Source organism: Zalophus californianus, chromosome 5 (assembly GCF_009762305.2).
Source record: "Zalophus californianus isolate mZalCal1 chromosome 5, mZalCal1.pri.v2, whole genome shotgun sequence".
In the NCBI taxonomy this organism is placed as follows: domain Eukaryota; kingdom Metazoa; phylum Chordata; class Mammalia; order Carnivora; family Otariidae; genus Zalophus; species Zalophus californianus.
Genome location: NC_045599.1, coordinates 111,816,648 through 111,843,013, shown reverse-complemented (window position 1 = coordinate 111,843,013; position 26,366 = coordinate 111,816,648). Strand labels below are relative to the sequence as shown.

Sequence of the window (26,366 nt, the reverse complement as noted above, 5' to 3'; positions counted from 1 at the left end):
GAGAAGAAAATAATGCACCCGAATCTACTGAGGGCTCAAATCTGTCTGCTCTTTAACAGTTGTGACCTTTGCGCAAGTCTCTTTCTCAGAGTCTCATGTTTCCCACAGTATTCTGAGCCACAGGTGTAACTATGTCAATTAAAAGAGTATGTTTGAGGGGCGCCTGGGTGGTTCAATAGGTTAGGCACTCGACTCTTGATTTTGGCTCTGGTCATGATCTCAGGGTCGTGGAGCCCTGCATTGGGCTCCTTGCTCAGCAGGGAGTCTGCTGGAGATTCTCTCTCTCTGTGCCCCTCCCCCACCTCTCTCGAATAAATAAATCTTTTTAAAAAAGAGTATGTTTGAAATCATGTGGTAAGTGCTAAATAGAGGTAAGTGGTAATTCTTCGACACATCCAATTGCATTGATTTGGACTGTTGATCCAGCCTGCCATGATAGTTTACACAACACAGCTTGGTGGTAAAGGATGTGTTTACCAGATGAATAAATATACATGAAGGGCATAAAAGTGTGCCTGGCAAAAGTAATTGGTTTTGTTAGAATGCACAAGAGGGGTTACACTCAATGCACAACAGGACAGGTGAGGAAGGGAGCACGAGGGAGGATTTTAGGTCCTGAAAAAAAAAAAATCTGCCTTTTAATACAGGTGCTAGTTTCGTAGTATATTTAGCGTGTGAAAATTCATCATACTGCCTGCTGAATATATTTGCAGTTTCTGTCTGTACATTAGACTTCTTAAAAATATGTTTTTAAAAAGAGAGCCTGGAAATTAGTAAAAAGTCCTGGGAGGCCTCCAAAGGCTGTGGACTTGGTAAGGTCTAAGCCTATATGTCCAAGGAGGAAACAGAAACCACTAATATCTGGGTTACAGATGGGAGTAAAGAGAAATTTGCACTAAGGTATACGTATATATACATACGTATGATGTGCCAAATTCTAGGTAGAAAATAAAATTGTAGGTTGTAGGTAGAAAATGGAAAGAACCAGGAGGGATCTAGTGGCCAGGAAGGATCTGCTAGACTGGATCTTGGGGGATAGGGATTAGGTTCACCTTCCTCATTTCTGGCCCCATCACATTCCAGAACACTTTGTCACTGTTCCCTAGCTCTGTGATGCAGGCCTGGAAGTCTAGGCTGGAGTTCTACTCTCTGTTCTCAGCTGCCTGAGTTAGTAGTAGTACACTTTAGATGAGGGAGAACTTTGACTGGTTGCTTCTGCATTTCAGTGAGTCCTTAGGCATTGGTTCCACCTTTTATTTTTTGTACAGAATTGGCATCTTTCTGTCTTGTTACTGAATTCAGTGGTGTACATATTTATGTCTGAAAAAAACATTTGAAAAAAACAGAGACATCAGTCAGGTAAGGAAACTCTAGGCTCAGCCCACAAATGAGATCAACTCGACTCCTATTATTTTCTTTTCCTACTCCCACAATTCTAAATCAGTTATGGCAATTGTCAGGAGAGATTAACATATCATTTGTCCAGGAGGAGAGATTGGGTGGGCAAGGAGTGTAGTGGAGACTAGGGTTTCTATACAAAGTTACAGACTATCTACCTAGATGTGATAAAAGAGTTTCAGGGTAAACTTCCAAACACTGTGATTCATGAGCCATGGATTGATTCACTGGTTCATGGAGTTTAGGGCACTTGGGGAAAACAGGCCTTCATTACTCGTTCAGTAGCTGCCTTCCCATTATAAGTGTGTCCGAGTCAAGCCTCTCCCTGGTGTTAAGGCTGACTTGGAGAGCAATGCTTAGCCTCTGAAAGCCTCTGATACAGATTCTACTCATGGAGCAGAATTCTACAGAACTGAGCATACAAGTTTTGGAAAATGTGTTTCTGTGCCCCTTTACAGTAGAGGACTACTATCTGAAATATCAATTGAGGACCATAGGCAGTAAACCATTCCTAAAGTTTACAAAAAAGAATCAGTAGAAATTATGTCTACTTTAAAAATGAGTAACATGGAAGCGATACAAAAATCAATCAACACAGAATGTCACTTTCCTCGTTAATGAATGTCTGTTGCTTGCTTAGAATGAGGAGTATAAGAAATGAATCCATCCCGCTTCCCATTTTTTCCCCTTTCAGCATCAACTCAATAGCAGGAAGAAAAACAAAGTGGAAGCTTTCAAAGCTAAGATTTTGCTATTCAACTCAGGCCTCCCCCAGGAATAATCTTTTTCTCTGAGGCCTTAGGTCCAAAATTGCTGGGATATCAGTTCCTAAAGCCAGTCCTCAAAAAACATCGTCCTCTGAGAAAAGCCCACTGAATGTAAATCAGAATCTGGAACGCTTCTAATCCCTTCTCTGACCCTCCATGGGAATTAAACACTGATGAAGCTGGCCTATGTGTTGTGTGCATGGGGTGGCCTTCTGAGATGTAGCAGAAGTCATATAGGTTGTTGTGGAGGCAACATTTTGAGGCCTGACTTTGTAGAAGTTCTTAACTTCCCTAATATTCACTCATCCTTTGAGAGAGCATCTGACTTGGCAACCTCACAGAGATGTTGTGATAATCAGCTGAGACAATGTGCATGGTAGCACTTTGTAAATGACACTGCATTGTAATCTAGGTTAGCCTTCTTATTTTGTCATTGACCTTTTGACATTAAGTCCTAATTTCTGGGGCTCTCAGCACTGAATTTTGAAGTAGTCATAGGGAATGTAGGATTAGACACCATCCACCCCAGGGAGGCCATCCTCTGTTCAGGGCATCCTGTTAGAGACTTCTAGGAACAAGTCATCCTACTAACCACCATAGGATCCACCAAAGAGTACTCAGAAAACAGGAATAGTGTGTTCCAGTGGCTTCATCCACTGGACAGAAGAGACAAAAAGACCCATGGCACAAAACCAAAACACTGTCAGCTTCTATGCTGGGTCCAGATCTACTAGAAATCAGAGCTGCTTCTCTGGGTAAAGAGGACACTGAACTCAGAACAAGTCAATCATTGGCCAGACCTTAAGGGGAGGGGGGAACGGAATCATGTGAAGAATTAATGCAAGGAAAGGAAGTCCACCTAAGGTGGAACTCAAGGCCCAGGTTTAGTTCAAAAATATATTTTCATTTTTCCCTTCCTTCTCCTAATGTCCTCCATGCTATTCCTTATGTTCCACAAATAAGTGAAACCATATGATAATTGACTTTCTCTGCTTGACTTATTTCACTTAGCGCAATCTCCTCCAGTCCCATCCACGTTGATGTAGAAGTTGGGTATTCATCCTTTCTGATGGCTGAGTAATATTCCATTGTATATATGGACCACATTTTCTTTATCTATTCATCTGTTGAAGGGCATCTCGGCTCTTTCCACAGTTTGGTTATTGCAGATATTGCTGTTAAGAACATTGGGGTGCATATGGCCCTTCTTTTCACTACATCTGTGTCTTTGGGATAAATACCCAGTAGTGCAATTGCTGGGTCACAGGGTAGCTCTATTTTTAATTTTTTGAGGCACCTCCACACTGTTTCCCAAAGTGGCTGTACCAACTTGCATTCCCACCAACAGTGTAAGAGGGTTCCCCTTTCTCCACAACCTCTCCAACATTTGTTGTTTCTTGCCTTGTCAATTTTTGCCATTCTAACTGGTGTAAGGTGGTATCTCAATGTGGTTTTGATTTGAATTTCCCTGATGGCTAATGATGATGAACATTTTTTCATGTGTCTGTTAGCCATTTGTATGTCTTCTTTGGAGAAGTGTCTGTTCATGTCTTCTGCCCTTTTTTGACTTGATTATTTGTTTTTTGGGTGTTGAGTTTGAGAAGTTCTTTATAGATCTTGGATACCAGCCCTTTATCTGTAGTGTCATTTGCAAATATCTTCTCCCATTCTGTGGGTTGCCTCTTTGTTTTGTTGACTGTTTCCTTTGCTGTGCAGAAGTTTTTTATCTTGATGAAGTCCCAAAAGTTCATTTCTGCTTTTGTTTCACTAGCCTTTGGAGATGTATCTTGAAAGAAGTTGCTGTGGCCAATGTCAAAGAGGTTACTATGTTTTCCTCTAGGATTTTGATGGATTCCTGTCTCACATTGAGGTCTTTCATCCATTTTGAGTTTATCTTTGTGTATGGTGTTAGAGAATGGTCGAGTTTCATTCTTCTGCATGTGGCTGTCCAGTTTTCCCAGCACCATTTATTGAAGAGACTGTCTTTTTTCCACTGCATATTTTTTCCTGCTTTGTCGAAGATTATTTGACCACAGAGTTGAGTGTCCCTATCTGGGCTCTCTATTCTGTTCCATTCGTCTATATGAAATTGGAGGGAGAGATGAACCATGAGAGACTATGGACTCTGAGAAACAAACTGAGGGTTTGAGGGGAGGGGGATGGGGGAATGGGTTAGCCTGGTGATGGGTATTAAGGAGCGCACGTACTGCATGGAGCACTGGGTGTTATATGAAAGCAATGAATCGTGGATCACTACATCAAAAACTAATGATGTATGGTGACTAACATAACATAATAAAATAAAATTTAAAAAAATATATATCTATATTTTCAGTGATTACAATGCTCCCTACATCCCTGAGAAAATTAAAGTGCTGAGGACCACTTCTTGACACCTTCAAGTAGATTTGTGAATTGTACCCAGAGAAGCCACATTCATTTTCAACCTGCTCAGCCTGGGAGGTAGATTCTCCTCCGTGTCAAACCCCTCATCAGATTCCCTTTCCTCAAAGGCCTGGTTGAAGATAGGAGCACTCTTCCTAGACGTCAGGTTGTGATCACAAACGGCTTCCAGCATAAAACCACTTGTGTGGAGAACAAGGGTTTCTTGTCCTCCTCATCGTCTTCCTCTTCTTCCGCCCTGAACAGACGCTTCTGCCCACTGGCCGTCGGTTTCAAGCTTGTGAGTCTCACTGTGGAGAGTGCTGGTCTAGTCCAGCCTACTTGGGAAGGTCTGAAATGCTGAAGATAGGACACAACCATAGCCTTTTTGGGGGCTTGTTTTGTAATCATATATGATCCAAGAAACCTCTGCTACAAACCAATGGAAAGGAGACTGTAAGTTTACATGCATAAGTGGAAATGCTAAAAAGGAGGAATTATGGAATTATCCAACAAATACAGATATTAAAGCAGGTTTTCCAAATAATATATTGATTTATAACTATAATTAATAAGATGAAGATCCTTTCCAAGAAACTAGAACCTCAGAACATTATCAACTACCACTAAAAAATATAAAATAGGTTTCCCCTTCATAGTCTGTTCTCTTACTGAAATACTTTTCATTTCTAAAGCTACATTTTTAAAAAATTTACAATGTGATTTTTTTGTTGTCTTGTTCATTTCATTGTGGTATAAGCAACACAGTGAAGTGCAAAAAATTTAAGGGCGTTGTTTGATGAGTTTTAAGAAATGCATACCCACCTTAGAATACAGAACATTTTCATCAAATGATAATTTTCCTTCATGTCCCTTCCCAGTTAATCCACTCACTGAGGTAACCCCTGCTGTCACTTTTTTTTTTTAACTTCAGTAGGGTTAACATACAGTGTTATATTAGTTTCAGATGTACAATTCTGATTTCTTATACAATAGATTAACTTAGCCTATTTCAGGACCTCATATAAATGGGGTCATATATATCTTAACTAACTTTAAACTAGTACCATGCTATCTTCATACTGTAACTTTGTAACTTTACATAAAGTATTGAAATTGTGTAGTAAGCTCTCCAAATTTATATTTCCTTCTCAAGAATTTTTTGGCTATTTTAGGTTTTTCATATTTCCATACGAATTTTAGAATCAGCCCATCAAATTCTACAAAAACAAACAAAAATTGCCTGCTAAGATTTTGATAGAGATTATATCAAATGTATAGACCAATTTAGGGAGAATTGATATTTGAGTCTTCTGCCCAACCAACTAGATACATTTTCCATTTATTTTGGTTCTTTTTCTTTCTCTCAGCAATGTTCTACAATGTTCAGTGTACAGATTTTGCATATATTTTATTAGATTTATCCATATTTCATATTTTAATGCCATTATTAGTATTGTTTTTTAATTTCAGTTTCTGATTGTTGTTAGTATGTAGATGTACATTTGATTTTTGTATTTTGATCTTTCAAGGGAATTGTCCATTTCATCTAAGTTATCAAGTTTCCTGGCATTAAGATGTTCATAATATTTTTTTTTAAAGATTTTATTTATTTATTTGACAGAGAGACAGAGAGTGAGAGCGGGAACACAAGCAGGGGGAGCGGGAGAGGGAGAAGCAGGCTTCCCGCCGAGCACGGAGCCCGATGTGGGGCTCGATCCCAGGACCCTGGGACCATGACCTGAGCCGAAGGCAGACGCTTAACGACTGAGCCACCCAGGCGACCCAATATTTTATTATTATTTGGATGTCTGCAAAACCTGTAGTTATGTCATTTCTCTCTCTTTCTCTCTCTCTCTCTCTCTCTTTTTTTTCCACACAAAGACATTAGAATGAACTTTATTTTGAAAAAATTAGAAAGATATTGACCATTCTGGAGCAGTGACATAATCAAAACTGGGCTTTTATCCCCACAGCTATTCATTACTGAAGCTGGACCAAGACTGAGTGTCGAAGAATCACGGTAGATTAGGAAGCAGAGCCTGTGATTTGGAACTGAGGGCTTAATGCAATGGACTCAGAGATGAGCCATTTCTCTCATTTCTGATTCTGACTGTCTCTCTCTTTTATTCTAATGAGACTGTGACTCACATCAATTTTCTCAAAAAGCCAGCTTTTGCTTTCCTTTACAGGTGATCCTTTAACAACATGGATTTGAACTGTGTGGGTCTCCTTGTGTACATATTTTTTTCAATAAATTCAGCACAGCACTATATTTTCTGTTCCTTATGATTTTCTTAATAATATTTTCTTTTCCCTAACTTACTTTATTGGAAGAATACAGTATATAATACATATAACATACAAAATATGTATTAAAAATATGTGTTAATCGACTATGTTATCAGTAAGGTTTTCAGTCAACAGTAGGCTATTAGTAACTAAGTTTTTGGGGAGTCAAAAGTTATATGCAGATTTTCAATTGCATGGGGGATTGGCACCCCTAATAACCCCCACAATGTTTAATGGTCAACTGTATTTTCTCTATTTTTTTTTCATTTGATTTCTTCTCTGAGTGGTTATTCCCTTTCTTCTGTTTACCATGGGTTTCATTTTTTTCCTTTTTCTAGTTTCCTAACATGGAAAGTGGTCATTGATTTATGGCCTTTCATCTTTTCCAGTAAAGGTATTTAGTGCCTTATATTTCCCTCTAAGTACTGGTTTAGAGGCATCCCACAAATTTAGATATGTTTTATTTTCATTTTCATTCAGTTCATAATATTTTATTTCCCTTTTGATGTTTTTCTTTGACCAGTGGATTATTTTGAAGGATGTATTTAGTTTACAAATATTGGGGGATTGTCCAGATATTTTGTTACTGATTTCTAACTTAATGCTGTTGTGCTTAGAAAACACACTTGATCTTTTAAATTTATTGAGACTTGTTTTATGACCCCTGAATATGACCTTCCTTGGTAAACGTTTTGCACGCACTTAAAAAGAATGTGTCCTGTCGTCTTTGGGTGGAATGTTCTACAAATGCTAAATTGGTCAAGTTCGTTGTAGTGATGATGTTCAAGTCTATCTACTATATCCTGGCTGATTGCTTATGTCCTTATTCAATTAATTATTAAGAGAGAGGACTGAAATTTCCAACTACAATTGTGAATTTGTCTAGTTTTCCTTACAGTTCTCAGTTTTTGCTTCATACATTTTGAAGTTCAGCTACTGGGTGCATAAACTTTTAGGATTACATCCTCTTAATAAACTGACCCCTTGGGCACCTGGGTGGCTCAGTTGGTTAGGTGACTGCCTTCGGCTCAGGTCATGATCCCGGAGTCCTGGGATCGAGTCCCACATCGGGCTCCCCCTTCTATGTGGGGAGACTGCTTCTCCCTCTGCCTCTGCCTGCCACTCCCCCTGCTTGTGCTCACTCTCTCTCTCTCTTTCTCTATGTCAAATAAATAAATAAAATCTTTAAAAAAATAAATAAACTGACCCCTTTAGCATTATGAAGTGTTTTTCTTTATTCTTGTAATTATTCTTAGTTCTGAAATATATTTTATTTAACATTAATATAGTTCCTTCCATTTAATTTTTAATTTGTGTTAGCCCAGTATATCTTTTTTCATTCTTTTAACTTATTTGTGTCTTTATATTTAAAGTGTGTTTCTTGTAGGCAGCATAAAGTTGGGCTGTGCCTTTTTATCCAATATGACAACCTATTCTTTTAATTGGTGTTTAGATCATTTATGTTTAATGTGATCATCTGAATTGTTAGGTTAAGCCTATCATCTCAATTTTGTTTTCTATTTGTCCTATCTATTCTTTGTTATCTTTTCCCTTTTTCTGCTCGCAGTTGGATTAATTGTATATTTGTTATGATTCCTTCTTGTCCTGTTTTTAGATTATTAGCTACAACTGTTTTGTTATTTTAGTGGTTTATTTAGCATTTCTACAACATACTTTTAGTTTGTCCCAATCTACCTGCATATAATATACCACTTCATGTATAGTATGAGAGCCTTATGATATATTCATTATCATGTAAAAAGATATACCATATGGTCCCTCCAATGACTTGCTTGGTTTCACAGGTATAATTATGGATGGTGTGACCTTCTTCAAACAGCCATATCCAGGAGCTCACCAAGGATTTCCTTAGATAAGGAATCCCAAAGCAATATGAGACATCAGATCAGTCTTCCTCTTGGTCACCTCAACAAAATCCAGAGCCAGTGTCAGCAGGTAAATTTTTGGAACCACCTGCAACAAAAAAAGTATCATATCAATCAGGACATACCTCCCAAGGGACTATATTTCTAGATGGTCCAGTCTTAGAAGCCCAAGTTTAGGGGGTTCACTGAATATGTAGCATCAGTGGCCTCCCCAGTGTTCTTTATGCACTGGTTCTCTTAGCTTATTTAAAAATCCAGCCCGGGCGCCTGGGTGGCTCAGTTGGTTAAGCGACTGCCTTCGGCTCAGGTCATGATCCTGGAGTCCCTGGGTCGAGTCCTGCATCGGGCTCCCTGCTCAGCAGGGAGTCTGCTTCTCCCTCTGACCCTACCCCCTCTCATGTGCTCTCTCTCTCTCATTCTCTCTCAAATAAATAAATAAAATCTAAAATAAATATATAAATAGATAGATAGATAAATAAATAAATAAAAATCCAGCCCAATTTCCATGTTTTATGTATTCCCAACCAACTCATTGCCGGGATGTAGGACAAGTCCTTTTGAACACCCAAACTTAAGGATTAAGATAAAATTTTGAATTGTTTAAAATAGTGATGTAAAAAGTTTTTTTAGTGCAGATTTTTTTTTTTTTTTTGTCAAAAATGGAGGTTGACTAAATAGAAGGCAACTATATACTGCCTTTGTGCAGGCATCACAAATCATGAACTAGCTCAAAGAACAGTTTAGAAGGGAGAGCAAAGCAGGAGGGGCAGCACAACACACTGGTTTTTAAGTGTGGACTCTGAAATCAGAATACCTGGGCTTGAGTTATGATTTCTGATGAATAAAAACTAAGTAGCTCTTTTGTTTGTTGGATATTTTGATTTTCTTTTAGGTATAAAGGAAAGGAGTTAAAAAGAGTTTTTTGTTTTGTTTCGATGATAGAAAAATGTGTGCCTCAAAACAGCTTCCCTGCTTTAAAATATTGATATCAGTCTTTGTATGAAGATGCTGTCTTATTTAGTCTAGTGAAAAGATCCCAAGAGGGTGTGGTGACATGCATCGATGTGGAGAAGAGGTGAGTCACGATGGGTGTGCAGTCTATTACCCACAAAGTTATGAAACTCCTTATGGTGTGAAAGAGGTATAGTCCTTCAGGAAACTGGAGAAAATCCCAGATAACTATCTCAAGAATTACCTGAGATCTCTCATAAACCCAGATTCGCACAAGTGCTGGACAGTAACTGAATGAATTCCCAGAGAATTCTGTGACCTTTCAGTCTTATCAACTCAGAAATACATTGTTTCCTTGTGGCAGGAAAGTATCAGAACCTCTCTAATCAAGTATAAGTCATTAGAATGTAGAATCTTCAATTTGTATCACAACATGATGGACCACAGGAGTTCATCAAGATGATTGAATAGGTTCTTCTGGCGCTACTGCAGATAAGGATTTATTTATTTGTTTATTTATTTATTTATTGACAGAGAGGGACACAGCGAGAGAGGGAACACAAGCAGGGGGAGTGGGAGAGGGAGAAGCAGGCTTCCCGCTGAGCAGGGAGCCTGATGCGGGGCTTGATTCCAGGACCCTGGGATCATGACCTGAACCGAAGGCAGACACTTAACGACTGAGCCACCCAGGCGCCCATGCAGATAAGGATTTAAACATCAAGTCTTTCGCTGGCACAAAAGGAAGATGAAATTCCTAGTTACAACTACACAATAGAAATGATGTTGACATTGGCTATGCCTGGTGGGTAAACATTGTGATATACAGCTGGCAATGAGAAAACAAAAATGACATACAGAATATGAAATTAAGCATCAATGTGGGGAAGTATGACAATGCTTCATCTGCAAAGATGACTTAAAAAGAGAATTTTGTGGGTAGTAAGAAGGGGGAATTTGAGTTTTCATAGACCATCTAATATATGACTACACTTCCTTAAATACCTATCCTGTTCACATTTTACCTTGTTAATGAAATTATTTTTAACTTGGTTGAATTTTTATAGCCATTGAAATGGAAAAATAACTAAGGTATCAACATAAGAATAGATTTTGTTCATCTGTTATGTTTTTGTTCATTTATTGTTAAAGTAATATTAGTGTTGAAAATTTGAAATGTTTAAGTACACTGTAAGATAAAATAATTAATTCTGCTAATGTGTTTGGGAACCATTATTTTCAGTGTAAGATGAAAGAAGTACTAGTAAAATATCAGGGTTTTATGAAAAATATGAATAGATCAGTATAAGCTCATAACTTAAAATAGTATGTTGTGATTCCTTGCCATGTCCACTGATGGTAGTCAAGACTCAATGACATCCCATTGGTTAGAAGCACCTGAAGCAGCCAGATTGGGGTTTTCAAATACCATTGCCCACTAAGGAATGGCTGACTCCAAGTCTGGCAGAGGCAATATGCAGGATGAATCTGAAGTGTTATAACTATGGCATTTTCTTAACAGTGTATTTCAAAGAAAATAACTTATCATTATATGAACTCTAATTTATCAATTTTTAATTTAACGCTGTGTTTGTCTTGCCTGAAAAACTTTTGCATAACAAAACTGTTATCTTCTGTTTCCTTCCAAAACTTCAGAGTTTTTACTTTTACATGTTATGTCCATGACCTATTTCAAGTTGATTTTTGTATATGGTGTGAACTATGGATCAAAGTTCTTTTTATTTTTTTTATTTTGTTTTTGTTTTTGCATATGGATTTCCGATTGTTCCAGCATTATTTGTTGGAAAGACTTTTGTCAACTGAGTTATCTTGACAACTTTGTTGAAAATCTATTGTCCATATATGTATGGTTTGGTTTCTAGACTATCTTGTTCGATTGGTATTCTTATACCAATACCACAGCCTTGATTATTCTAACTTTATATGCCTTGAAATCAGGTAATGATTCTTCCCCTTCTTTTTTTCACCAAAGATATTTTGTTTATCTTAGCTCTTTTGCATTTCCATATAAATTTTTGAATCAGCCTGTCAATTTCTATAAAAATGCCTGTTGGAATTTTTTTGTGGGTGATTAGATTGAATATACACATCAATTTGGGGGGAATTAATATCTTGACATTGAATCTTTCCATCCATAAACACTATGTATCTCTCCATTTACTTAGATATTTTGCAAGAGCCACTTTTTAAAAAGTTTTTACTAATTGCAGTTAGTCAGACAGTGTAATATTAGTTTCAGGTGTACAGTATAGTGATTCAACACTTCCATACGTCACTTGGTGCTCATCACAAGTGCACTCCTTAATCCTCATCACCTATTTCACCCATTTCTGCCCCCCTCCCCTTTGGGTTTGTTTTTTCAGCTTGTTCTCTATAGTTAAGAGTCTGTTTCTTAGTTTGCCTCTTTTTTTTTTTCATCCTTTGCTCATTTCTTAAATTCCCCACAAAGGCCACTTATGAAGTCTACTGGGTTCTCTGTAGTTTTTGAGATCTTCTGTGTAGAAGACCATGTTGTCTGCAAATAAAGACAATTTTATTTCTTCCTTTCCCAAACCTATGCATTACCCTCCCCCACCACCTTCCCTTTTTGTTTTCCCTACTGCAGTAGCTAAGATCACTAGCACAGTGTTCATTAGGAAGAGCAAAGTATACAGCTTTGACTTTTTGAAGAAAAAAAAAACTTGGGGGCAAGCATTTAGTCTTTCACCATTAAATATGATGACTAGATTTTTTTACAGATACCTTATAACAATAGGAAGAAGCTGTCCTTTATTTCTAGTTTGCTTTTTATTCTAAATAGGTGTGGAATTTTTGTCAAATAATTTTCCTGCATCAACTGAAATGATCATATGTTTATTTTTTTTAGGCTACTGATATGATGAAATACACCAGTTGGCTTCATATATTGGACCAATCTTGCATTCTTGAATTCAACTCTACTTGGCCATGATGTACTTTCCTTTTAAAATATTGCTAAATTTGATGTGCAAATATTAAGGATGGCTATGGCCTATGTTCAGGAGAAATACTGGTCACCAACTGTTTTTTCTTATGTCTCTGTCTGGCTTTAGCATCATGGTCATAAAATATGTCAAAGATCCTTCTCTTCTCTTTTCTGGAATAGATATTGTAGAATTGTCATTATCTTTTATTTAGTTGTACTCAAATCTTTTTAAGATCTTTTAATTATCTGCAGATTCTTAAGTGATGCTGTTTCCTTTCATTGCTTGTTATGGATATTTATGCCTTCTTTTTCTTTGTATTGCCACGGGATTAATGATCTTTTTCATCAATAATGTTGTTTTGTTGTTCCTATTTTATGTTTTTTTTCCCCTCTATTTTTCATCTTCTTTTTATCACTTTCTTTTTTACTTTCTTGGAGTTTATTTCACAATGTTTTTATTCTAACCTATTGAGTTGGATGCTTAGATATTTTCCGGCTTTCTTCTTGCCTGATCTATACTTATTGCAATACCTTTCCTTATATTACAGGTTTAGGTGGAACCGGTTTTGTGAGTAGTATGCAGTAATTTAAGTTTTCATTTTTTGTTTTACCTGTATGGATAACGGAGCCAGAAACATTTATTGAAGTACTACTTTTCTCCTGCTATTCTACATTGCCACCTTTGTCATAACTCAAGAATCTACAGGTAACTGTCTGTTTCTGGATTCTCTTACCATTGGTCTATTTGACTACCCATGTGCAATACCACATTGTCTTTTATTACTTTATAGGAAGTTTTTGTCTGGTAAATTCTCCAAGTTTGCTCTTCAAAAGTATCTTGGCTATTCTTGCTTTTTAACATCTCCATATGTGATTTTATAATTAAATTGTAAAATTTCCAAAAAAAAAAGCTTACTGGGGTTTTTATATGAAATGCATTGAATATTGTGGGAAATTGATCTTTATTGAGGGATGCCAAAGGACATGAATAATCATATGTGCTACATCCAGTGCTATGGGCAACCATAGGAAGAGGTACTGTTAAAATTATGAAGAATAGACTATCAGAATAAACCTGATACAGAATTAAGCATAACAGGACATCAGAGCAAGCTCAGTTAACTACCGATAAAAATGGAGTATATGCCATTTACTAACAGTAGGATGATTCATAAAACCGTTGCTTTAATTCCATAATAGAGCTAAAAATCCTCACAGAAATTTGTAGCCAGTTGCTTGTTACCTGCATGCTTTATGGTATTTCGTTGTTGCTCAATAAAATAAGCTAACTCTGTAGTTATGAATGGGCTTATTCCTTTGGATTTGAATTTCTTTCCTCATCTCCCCAATATATAAATCACTTTGGGGGAAAATAGGCATCTTTAATATTGAGTCTTTCAGCCAAAAAACTTGATAAATCCCTCAATTTATTTAAGCCTTGTTTAATTTATTCAGTAATGTTTTATAATTTTCTATATAGTGGTCCTACACTATATGATTAGATTTATTTCAGGTGGTCCTTATTTTTGATGCTAATGTAAATGGTATCTTTACATTTTCACTCTGCTGTGGGGCACCTGGGTGGCTCAGTCGTTAAGCATCTGCCTTTGGCTCGGGTCATGATTCCAGGGTCCTGGGATTGAGCCCTGCATCAGGCTCCCTACTCCACAGGAAGCCTGCTTCTTTCTCTCCCACTGGCCCCTGCTTGTGTTCCCTCTCTCACTGTGTCGTTCTCTGTCAAATAAATAAATAAAATCTTAAAAAAAAAATTTCACTCTGTTGCTCATATGTAGAATTAGTTTATTTTTCAATACTGAAACTGTATAAAGCAACTAAACTCCTTTATTTCTAATATTTAATCAGTATATCTTTGCTTTTCTTATACATAATTGCATAATCTACAATGTCTATATTACTTTTTCCTTTCTAATCCTTATGCCTATTTTCCTATTCTTGCTGCATTGCACTGATTAGCTCCTCTAATAAAATGCTCAAAAAAGAAGTGGTGAAGTATTAAATTAGTAGGTGCTAAGTCTAAATTGGGATACTTATAGAAGTCCATCATCAGATCAACAAGGTTGGCTGGAGGTTTGTGACAGTGGGAAACCAAATGGGAGGCCTGTAAAGTAGGAATTATGAATCTTTGTTATATCTACATTAGTCCCATAGCTGTCACTATATAGAACTCGCTCTTCACTAAATTTCTGTGTGTTCACAAAATTATTTTATTTTTTGGTCCTTCTCATGCCTCATAAGGATCAGTTGAGACATCTTCCATGAGAAAATGTCAGAGTAGCTAAACCCAAAATCTGTACTCCTAGGCCTTCTTTCCTGGGTCTGAATGGTCAATTTATATCTGATGTGAGTGTTCTCAGCTCACTGTTCATAATGAAGTCAAGAATTTATCCACACAAACTAGGAATGTCTCACATCCCCGTTAGGCATGTCCTCTCCCCTGCAGAGGTTCTTACCCAGAGGGTCCCCATTTTTTCTTAAGAGACAGTTCAGCCCTTCAGGAAGAGGATCAGGTGGGCAGGAAACGTGAAGGAATCAAGCAGGAACTATATGAAGAACTATGTGAACATAAGTATACAGACACCCTCATTCTTGCCAAGTATTGCCCTTCTGCAGGCACCACAAATAAGGGTGCTCATGGAGGAATAGGCAGAACAACAGGAAAGAGAGCAAGAGATATTTTAGAGATATCAAATTCTCAAATCTGTGGCAGGCATACTTTCTCATCCCAAGAGTTTTGCTCTGCAAGTGTCCTTTGTTCCCAGGGAAAACAGTTGTGGGGAGGGCAGGAGTCAGAAAAGAACTGGAGAGACATTAGACAGGATCTTTATGTGTAATCACCAGTTTATATAAATGTATGTAAAAAATAATAAAAGCACAATAAAATGTCACTTTAACATACCAAGAATCAAGGCTACCAGGGTCAAAGACAGTAAAATGAACAGTCATGGGAATGGGATATCAAGAGCAGAGTGTCTGGAATGCAAAGCAAGTTTAGATGTAGTTTTTACACATTAGTCTTAGCATCCAGTTGCAGGAGGATAAAGAGAAAGATAAAAAGAACTAATATTAACTGAAAATGTGCTCTACATTTTTTTAATGATAACAGAAAATATTCAGATGGGTGAAGCAGGCTTGCTTGAAGTCACACAATCTGTGAGTAGCTAAGCCAGGATTAAAACACAAGACCATCTGGCTCAGTACCAAAGCATTTCCACAATACCAAACTCTCAGTGAGGAAGAATAAATGGGAGATCAGGTCAAGGCGCACTGATTTCAAGGTCCAGGATCCTTCCAGAGAGACAGGTCAACTTATATGCTTGAGATGGGAAAATGCATAAACATCACCTGTATTGAATCTGATCCACCTATCTTTGTGCAAGAATTTTACATGTATCTTTAGGGGTCATGCCAAGCCCCTCCTAATAATGTAGTTTCTAGGAGTTGATTTTCTTTCTTTTTCTTTTTACTCAAGCTTTCCTTATGTCCTTTATTGGGAATTACTGTATGGCCAAAATTATGCCAAGCTAATATTAGCAATTTCACAATGTCTGGTTATTGTTAATGTAGTATAATAAAGAATATGTAACTTGACAATATTCTATATACATAATTTGTTCTACTGACCATAACTTTAAACGTTTTATACACCATGTTGAAAATGTTCTTCATTTATGATTATTTTCCATCATCTTTGCTGAGCTAGGTATCACCACACTACAGACATGAATTCTCTTCTACAATTTTATCTATAAAGATGTCCCATAAATATCAAATCAGTCAGGTTCCTATATTTATTAAGGCTTGAGCTAATACTGAGAAGGCTTTTCTGTGTTCAGTTCATTATGATTTTACCACTGTTATGAATTCTCTGGTGTACAGTGAGTTGTGACTTTTGAATGAATGCTTTCCCACATACAGCACACCGATAGGGTCTCTCCCCAGTATGAATTCTCTGATGTAAAACAAGGTCTGACTTCTGGGAAAAGGCCTTTCCACATTCAGCACATACGTAAGGTTTCTCTCCTGTATGAATGCGCTGATGCCCTGGGAGGTGGGACTTCTGAGAGAAGGCTTTCCCACATTCACTGCATACGTAAGGTTTTTCTCCTGTGTGAATTCTCTGATGTCCAATGAGATGTGATTTCTGACAGAAGGCTTTTCCGCATTCACTGCATTTATAGGGTTTCTCTCCAGTATGCGTTCTCTGATGTATGATGAGCTGTGACTTCCGGGAGAAGGTCTTTCCACATTCAGTACATTCATAAGGTTTCTCCCCAGTATGAATTAACTGATGTGTAATGAGTTCTGTCTTCCTGCTGAAGGCTTCCTCACACTGAGCACATTTGTACGGTTTCTCCCCAGTGTGAATTCTTTTATGTATAATGAGATGGGACTTCTCACAGAAGGCTTTTCCACATTCAGTACATTCATATGGCTTCTCTCCAGTATGAGCTCTATGATGTATTATCAGCTGTGACTTCTGGGAGAAGGCCTTCCCACACTCTCTACATTCATAAGGTTTCTCTCCAGTGTGAATTCTCTGATGTATAATGAGGGGTGATTTCTGGGAAAAGGCTTTCCCACATTCACTGCACTCATACGGTTTTTCCCCAGTGTGAACTCTCTGATGTATAATGAGGGAAGATTTTTGAGAGAAGGCTTTTCCACATTCAGCACATTCATAAGGTTTCTCCCCAGTATGAGTTCTCTGATGTACGATGAGATGAAACTTCTCACTGAAGGCTTTCCCACATGCACCACAATCATATGGTTTCTTTCCAGTATGAATTCGTTGATGTACAATGAGCTGTGACTTCTTAGCAAAGGCTTTTCCACATGTAATACATACACAGGTTTTCTCCTTAGTTTCAACATTCTGATATTGAATAAGGGATTGTTTACTACTAAAAATGTTTCCACACTGATTATTATTACAGGGCATTACTCCATTGTGAATTTTCTCAAGATTAGAATCAGATGCACCATGGCTAGATGATTTTCCACATCCAAAACTCTCATCAGGGTTTTTTCTTGAATTGCTCTTATTACAACTACGTAGGTCAATATGATATTTCAAGTTCTTTTTAAATACATCATAGTTATGGGATCTTTGTCTTAAAGTATCTGGCTCTATGCAATCGCGAAATATTTTTCCCAACGCATTATATTTATGTCCTGACTCCACAGTCACTGTTTTGTTGTTAATGACTGTTACTTGCCTGAAAAGCTTGTCTTGGTTTTCATGACATCTCTGCAGCTGGCCACCATCTTGACAGACTTTTAAGATGGAGTACAATGAACCATCCTTTGTGACTCCTTTCAGGATATTATTACGGAAGGAAACAGACCCCAAAATACATGCTTTGGGGTTGTCAAGGTTACTTTTCCTGTCTAAAAGAAAGAAATATAAATAAAACAACTGTAAAGAACAATTAACAGAATGCAGAAGAACAGAACAAATGATTAATCAATGTAGTTGATGAACTCAGAACACAGGGATGGGGACAAGCCATCTCGTAGGACAGTACAGCATAAAATATGATCAGATGAATGGATGGAAAAGGATGTTAAAGAGAAAAATTCATGGAAAAAATTAGAACGGATGGAGACAGAAAAGTATCTGTGTTATTATCACTCTGAATCTTGGATTATTCTCCTAGAATCTTTCCATTTTCCCTGCTTTCTGAATGGAAACCTTTTTCACCTTTTGAATTCATTTCTCTTATAAACCATTTGCTATAAATATACTTAACTACTATTATCCTGCCACCACTATCCACAGAAACAAGGTCCCTCTGTACTCAAAATACTTTAACTCTCCTCATTCTACTTTCCTAATTAAAAACTAACACAAACAACAGAAAAATCCAAGATCCTGCTATGGATTCAGTATCAGATTCACACTTAAAACCCAAGCTTATATTCCACTACTTGTCATTAATACCTCCTATATGTACCAAGTAAAACTAGCAAAGTTCTCCCAGAAAAGCCTTAATTCTCTAACTTCAAGGTTTTGTTCATATACTCTCTCCCCACCAGTCTGCCTTCACCCTCCTCCTTCAGCATCATCAACACTTTATATATCTTTCAAAGCAGCTACAGCTGCATGTTCTGAAAAATGCCTTTCGAATTGTATCTTTAGACTCTCATTTTCTCTGAACTTTTAAGACAGTAACTATATTTGACATATAATTGTGTAGAGCCATGTACCTGGAGGTCTTACCATCTGAAGTACAACCTATGTTCTTGGGAGGAATTTGCCTTTCTATTGCCTCTCATAAAAGGTGTTAAAAATATACATATATGCAGAGAGAAAGAAGATCAGTAAGAAATAGCTCCCCCTTCTAAAAGTTTACAACTATTTAATTATTTGTTGAATGCCTACTAAATTCTCAGCACAGGGACAAAGAATAAGAGATTTCAATAAGGATAGAACATAAACCTCAGGCATCAATCAATTAAGAAAACAAAACAAACTGATATTTTACTTCCCTTGTCTCCCATCGTCCTGATTTTCATTTGGAAAGATCCAATTTGGTATGTCTCTCTTTATGATCCATGGATCTTCTCCTTGTTCCAACTTAGAGATGACATCTGGTTTGGAAACTGGATATCCTATTAAATGGAAATCACAGAGGAATTGGGATTGATTGCACTGAAGGAAAAAGTGAAGGTGTAGTTTCAGGAGGGCTACAATGAAGCAATCCAGGTGGCCCTCAGCAAAAACAATGACCTCCATTTGGGAAGGTCTGAAGATCATAAAAGTCATTATATGTCAGGAACTACCAACCATGGCACCTGATAAGGAAAGGAACTTGGATGGACAAGTCTGAGTTATGCAGGGAAGCCATCCTTACCCATTGAGACCAGGTGGCTGAAGTTCTCCAGCATCACATCCCTGTACAGGGTCCTCTGAGCAGGGTCCAGTTGCTGCCACTCCTCTTGGGTAAAATGCACAGCCACATCCTTGAATGATACTAAGCCCTGTAACAGTATATTCCTGTTCAACCTGAAGTGATCATTCTCATCATTTCTATTGCAATATACAAAATTGTACTACACCTACTTTTATATCATATCATGGTATTTGGCAGAAACAATACAAAATCCTGTCTTTACAAGAAGTGCCAGACACAGATCAGGAAAACAGAAGAGGTAAATCAAAAGGCCTACTTGATGCAAATGGTAATTTAATAAATGATAAGGGCAGCATTCAAATAACCGAGAAGAAGACCGATTACTCAAAGAATAATATTGAAACAACTGGTTAGCCAACAGGAAAAGAATAATGTCGAATCCATACGTTCAAGGTAGAGCTGTGTCCCTTTCAAAATGCATATGTTAAAGTACTAATCACCAATTTCTCAGAATGTGACTGTATTTGGAAACATTGGGTCATTGCAGAGGTAATTCTATGAGGTCATTAGGGTGGACCCCAATATACACTTTGTAAATTGCATATACAATCAGTCTCATCTAAGTGATCTCAATCTTAAGATGCCTCTCATCCACATTCACACCATCAAGCTGCCAGGCATTTAGTTTGTCCCTTAAACAGCCTTATTAATTTCCTCATTTTACATATGAGAAAACTGAGGATTACAGTGGTTAAGTAACTACTTGCCAGAGGTTATACACTGAATATATGATTAACTAGCAGATTTAAAAGCACGTATTCTGAATTGATAGCTTGAGTTCTTGATCACTGCACTCCACACTGTCTCCTTGATATTGTAAACAAGATCTTTTGCATCTTATTGTTTTAATAACACCCTTAGTCAAACTTCCCGTGAAACAACCTATATTTTAGTTTTCTTCAAATTCTCAGCCTTCCTAAAACCACTCTGCTCTTTCTACTTTTGCAAATGTTTCCCATCTTTATCCTACTTCCCTCATGATTTAATAATCCTTTGAGCCTATTTCCTACTTCCTTAGAAAGCTGGTTCTTTCTAAGTTGCTTTCTAAGTTGCTCCCCATCTCTGCTTTAACAGTTCTTTGCTCCCATGTCTCTTATAGAGCTTTTATTTGTCAGTGCTGGTTTCCATATCTATTTACCTAATTTTTCTCTGCATTCCTCCCAGAAAAAAAAAAAACCTAAATCTTGAGATACTCCACAGCCAGCCAGTGCATATGACACACATTAGGTACTCAACAAATGTTTGCTAAAAAGGAATGAATGATGATTATAGAGAATAAAATCAAGTTCACATTTAGTTAAAAATAGTTTTGTGCATTAAGCAGTTATATTCTTTTGATCTGAATAACAGTGACATGAGAAAAAAAATAAATGTGGAATGTAGAGAAAATCCATTCTGACAGGAATATTAATAGATGTAATTCTAACATTTGGATTTTGCTTTATTAATTATACTCAAATACTTCAGGGTGCCTGGGTGGCTCAGTCGGTTAAGTGTCTGCCTTTGGCTCAGGTCCTGATCTCAGGGTCCTGGGATGAAGCCCTGCATGGGGACTCCCTGCTCAGCAGGGAGTCTGCTTCTCCTGCTCCCTCTCCCTCTGCTCCCCCTCACACACTTGTGCATACTCTCTCAAATAAATAAAATCTCAAAAATATATATACTCAAATGCTTCAACATACTAAGTATGTATAGATTTTGTTAATTGTGAGAAAAATACAGTACATAATCAGTAGGAAATCGTACTTTTATCATCTACAAACACTTTTTTGTGGCTTGGGTGACTGGGAGAATGGAAGAGATGGAGAGCAGGTGTTAGAAAGAGAAAGTGAGAATAGACGTGTGCAAACATGACTTCACTTCTGGACACTATGGAAAAAATACAAATCCCTCTTCTTACAGGAAGAGGCATATAATCAGTTAATTAGCTCTGGTAGTTGGATTTATTAAGCTAATAAAAAATCCATTCTCCTTCTCTAAAGCTGCTCTAACAGAAATATAAGACTAACCAGATAGGTAATTTTAAACTTTCTAGTAGCCATAATCAAAAACTAATTTTCAAATATTATATATATATATAATAATCCCAATACATCCAAAATATCATTTCAAAGTGTAACCAATCTTTAAAAATTATTAGTGAGCTTTTTGGAACTATATCTTCTAAACTCAGTATGTATTCTACACTTATGGCACATCTCAATTCAGACTAGCCAATTTCAAATGTTTAGTAACCACATGTGGCTGGTGGCTCCGTGCTGGACAGCACAACTCCAAAGCTACTGACATCCAAAAGAAAACAACCCCATCTTTTCGCAATAGAACTCACTTGTTAAGTCTACTGTAAAATATACATGAGATTTCTAGATTTGACAATAATAGTGATGATGACATAATAATAATACTAACAATAACAACAACTAACACTTAATACAGAACAAACCATCCCCAGATACAGTGCCAGGCATGGTTTTTATTCGCTTAACTCTCATAACAACCCTATGAGGATTCTAAGCTTCATTATAAAGATAAGAAAACAGTCCCAGGTCAACCAGTTTGCAAAGAAATATTATGCATCTGCTAAGATAATAAAGAAATCTAGGTACTGGCACAGGAAAATAGTCAAAAATCTTTACATGGGACAGTAAAATTAAAAAACAAGTTGCAGCACAGAATGTTTACTCTAACATTATTTTTCCAAAAGAAAAACACAATAAAGAGACACTCTTATACATTTGTACTTTCACGGGTACACACTTAATCGGTTATACTCATATTGAAAAGGCTTGGAAGATTACAAACAAATGGTGAACACTGATAATCTCAGGAGGAAGAGAGTTTAAGTTAAAATGAGTCTCAGTTTTTAAATTTTTATCGTTTATATAGTTCAAAACTTATATACCGTGTATATAGCTAATGTTGGCAGGGAGAAAAAGTAATGTAGACTGTTAAAAATGGAAGCGCAGAGAAGGAACTGGCCTTGAGTTGGACAGTGATCCTACACAATCTGAAATCAAACGAAGGGTATGGAACATCAGGGGCCTGTGCTCTACAAAGCTTTGCCAGATAATTACAATTTAAGAACTGCCCTTTGGGAAGAAAATAGATTTTGGAAGACCATTCAAAATGTACCTATCCTGTGTTATCTAGATTTTTGAAGACCATTCAAAATGTACCTATCCTGTTTTTATCTAGATTTTATCAGTAGATAAAACTGGACAATAGAAAGCCTCTGTAATCAATTAGGTCCTCTAAACCAGAAATCTAACAAACTTTTCCCGTAAAGTTTGTATTTTCAGCACTGCAGGCCATATGGTCTCTGGTGACTTACCCAACGCTGCCACTGTGGCAGGAAAACAGCTGTAGACAACAATACATGAATAAACGGTTTAGCTGTGCTACCAATAAAACTGTTCATAAAAACAGACAACTGGATTTGGCCTACAGGCGGGAGTTTGATGTGCCCAGCTCTGAAGAATAAGGTTCAAGGCGTTTAGCTATGACATTACGATACCTTCCCTCTAAAAGAGACAGCTATAAGAAATCTACTGTTGCATTTACCACAGGAGTGTTGGTGAGAACACTGTATACTCCACCACCTAGAGAAAGATCCAGAATGGAAATCTGTTTTAGTCTTACATGGCAAGAAATAATTTCTTTCCATGAGACATGTATCTGTTTTCTCTTTAGAGGACTGTGTAATTGATGATGTCTGCAAGAAGATCAGAAAAATTGATACATCCATTTTTAAAAATGTTTTCAGGTCAGGTTATCCACATGTTACCTAGAACTCTTTCTAGGTCTTGATCTTTATTTTGGTTACCTTTTCCCTACTCCAAATTTTAGCTATCTGTACTTCCCCATTTGACTGGACAGAAAATGAAAGAGGAAACTTTAAAAATTAAAAGTAAAAGCAACTCACCTGGGACTTCATCATTTTCTGCTCTCTTCCAACAGGGCAGATGCCTGAAAGAGCAAAACTAGTGATCAGAAGGACATTTTCACAGACCAGACCCAGTCTGCAGCTTCCACATTCACCAATCCAGAAACATTCACCACTAGAAGTCAGGTGGATGATGGGACAACCAGGGATAAGGCTGTTTGGTCCTTGCAGAAGGGTCAGGAAGCACTAGGTGAAGGAAGTCCTCTTGTGACTACACTATGATGATACAGAACCTTGGTCAAGGTGATTTAATTGTATAGATATGTTTCATATTGACTAAGAGCTTATTGTTCCCCTAAGAACCAATAATTCTATTTGTAGAATATTTTTATAAAGCAAAAAACATGAATAGATTTATATAAAGATTTTTTTAAAGATTTTTATTTATTTATTTGACAGAGAGAGACACAGTGAGAGAGGGAATACAAGTAGTGGGAGTAGGAGAGGGTTCAGAAGCAGGCTTGCCGCCGAGCAGGGAGCCCGATGCGGGGCTCGATCCCAGGACCTGGAATCATGACCTGAGCCGAAGGCAGACGCTTAACAACTGAGCCACCCAGGCGCCCCTAGATTTATATAAAGATTAACTGCAGATGGACTACCCTAGCACTAAGAATGGCCATGATCAAACAGAAAACTGAGAAATGTATTCCCTTATTCCCCAGAAAGAATCAGTAGCTGAATTCTAATAATCTCCCAAGAGATCTTTTATATTTTCCGTCAACTCAGTAAATTCTCCTGCCAAACAATATTCATGGACCAAAATGTTAATTTTAAGATGTTTTCTGTTTAGGGCGCCTGGGTGGCTCAGATGGTTAAGCGTCTGCCTTCGGCTCAGGTCATGATCCCAGGGTCCTGGGATCGAGTCCCGCATCGGGCTCCCTGCTCCTTGGGAGCCTGCTTCTCCCTCTGCTTCTCTCTCTCTCTATCCCTCTGTCTCTCATGAATGAATAAATAAAATCTTTAAAAAAAAAAAAAAGATGTTTTCTGTTTAGGGACACCTGGGTGGCTCAGTTGTTAAGCGTCTGCCTTCGGCTCAAGTCATGATCCCAGGGTCCTGGGATCAAGTCCCACATCGGGCTCCTTGCTCAGTGAGGAGCCTGCTTCTCCCTCTCCCTCTGCTGCTCCCCCTACTTGTGCTCTCTCTCTCTGACAAATAAATAAAAATCTTTAATTAAAAAAAAGATGTTTTCTGTTTAAACTATAATTGCAGATTTTCAACAGTGCAGTCATCTGCGTATAAAAATGGTGATAGTTGGAACCACTCATACAAGACAATATACTACAGTGCAGGAAGGTATATACCTGGTCAATTTTTTTCAGTCCCAGGAGGAGTCATGCAGACAAGACAACTGGTTCAGAGGAACTGAATGCTCCCATGACAGGGAGACTGTTTTATATGGAGTATTCCAGGCGTTGTCAAAACTGATCTGGAAGGAAACAACCAAAATAGTGATGCTCATGTCTGGGTACCTGGCAGGTGCTCAGTAAGTGTTTCTTGAATAAAATATAAAATGATTTCAATAAGCTTAGAAAAAGGCCTAAAGTCACACTTTTGGTAATAATCCATCCTTTTTTATTTGTTCGGTCTTGTTTTAAAAGGATCGTGGCGGGTGGGGAAGCACCAGGCTCAGGGTGCAATGGTGAACTGAGAAAGGGGGTCTAAACTTTAAGAACTCAAGGGTTGCCTAAAACCTGTGGAAATTTTAAATGTATGTAAAAGTCTTTCCCAGTAAATTGGGGCTGATCATCATGACTACCTGATCCCATTATTGCTCCCTCCAAATTTCTGAATCCTCGGGCCTAGCAATGACACACTCACAGAACTCCCCCATGACGATCATATCACTGACCACGACACGGATGTCCCGGTCATTTAGTCCAAGCCCCCTCCCCAACCACTGATTCTCCAGGGTCCCCTAAATCACTGACCCCAGTCAGTCCCCCTACACGCCATTTCTGATCCCACAGGCAACCCCATCACTGACACATTATTCCCCAATTACTAATCTCATACCTTACTCCAACCCTGTCTCCCTAATAAACCCAACACTAATCCCACAAACCTCCCCACCCCTGACGTCATAAACCTCCAATCACTGACCCTCAAAGACCCCTTCCCTCCTGTTACCAATCTAACGGACTCACCGCACATAGCCGCCTTCCGACTTGCGGCTCTCTTATCAGGTCCTGAAACGCCCATCACCGCTTTAGCCGGGACGGCTGTCACAGCCATACTGGCGAACTCTCCCGCTTCCTGTCTGGGAGAGTACAGCGCGGGGCTCCTGAGCCTGCGCTGTTCCGTACTGGGCGGTTTGGCCCAGTCTGCACCCTCGGCGGCTTTGTTCAGGAGGCAAGATGGCGGCTCCCAGGCGCTGTATCTCGTAGTGGGAGCCGCCATATTGAGAGTCCAGTCAGGTCCGTACACGCCGAGGAATTCAGTTTATTCCTGAGTTTGGACTGTACCACAGCGGCAGCGAGGGGAGGGGGCAAGATGACAGAAAGGAGGACTTTACCAGTGAGGCACGAGGTTTTGCAGAGAGCTTTTACAGGAGGATTGGGGAAGAAGTTTGAGTAATACGACCTCTATTAAAATATTGCATTTGGTGAAAGAGGAGGAATTTGGAATGTTAAAATACTCTCATTGACGACACTACTTAAACATGTTTGTAAATGGTACAGCCCTACACCGGGAGATTCTACTTGCTGAGAGGGGTGAAACTTGAAATGGTACAGTCCCCTCCGCGGAGATGCCACTGTGGGAAAGAGGGACCAAGGTGGTGGTGGGTGGAGGAAAGGGATACGCAGCAGAAATGAACTTTAAACTAAAAGCGAGTATAAGGAATTCTCTAGAGG

General features: G+C 38.1%; 1 protein-coding gene and 2 long non-coding RNA genes across 6 annotated transcripts in view; 1 reads left to right on the top strand and 2 right to left on the bottom strand.

Moving 5' to 3' along the window:
* LOC118356991 overlaps positions 1-8,703 on the bottom strand; it is a 29,022-nt gene extending 20,319 nt beyond the window's left edge. Inside the window, exon 1 of the long non-coding RNA XR_004820080.1 lies at positions 8,609-8,703. This is a non-coding gene — a long non-coding RNA (uncharacterized LOC118356991). The remainder of the gene's footprint in view (positions 1-8,608) is intronic.
* LOC113929003 lies at positions 976-13,438 on the top strand. Its single transcript, XR_003522059.1, has 4 exons — positions 976-1,359; positions 4,501-5,003; positions 8,645-8,795; positions 13,187-13,438. It is a non-coding gene; the product is annotated as an uncharacterized LOC113929003 (long non-coding RNA).
* A 1,059-nt stretch (positions 13,439-14,497) lies between these two features.
* Positions 14,498-26,100, bottom strand: LOC118355917 (zinc finger protein 300). 4 transcript variants are annotated; one of them, XM_027605479.1, is made up of 7 exons: positions 25,659-26,100; positions 24,816-24,940; positions 23,493-23,536; positions 23,132-23,169; positions 19,514-19,640; positions 19,149-19,271; positions 14,498-18,047 (listed from the first exon to the last, which is right to left on the bottom strand). In XM_027605479.1, the coding sequence occupies exons 5-7, from the start codon at positions 19,545-19,547 to the stop codon at positions 16,489-16,491; spliced, it is 1,716 nt and encodes a 571-aa protein (XP_027461280.1). In that variant the 5' UTR covers positions 19,548-19,640; positions 23,132-23,169; positions 23,493-23,536; positions 24,816-24,940; positions 25,659-26,100; the 3' UTR covers positions 14,498-16,488. The 4 variants fall into 4 exon arrangements, with proteins under 4 accessions (XP_027461280.1, XP_027461274.1, XP_027461278.1 ...); XM_027605477.1 differs by lacking the exon at positions 23,132-23,169 and having other exon boundaries at positions 14,499-18,047; XM_027605478.1 differs by lacking the exons at positions 23,132-23,169; positions 25,659-26,100 and adding an exon at positions 25,443-25,494 and having other exon boundaries at positions 14,499-18,047.
* Positions 26,101-26,366: the final 266 nt, after the last annotated feature.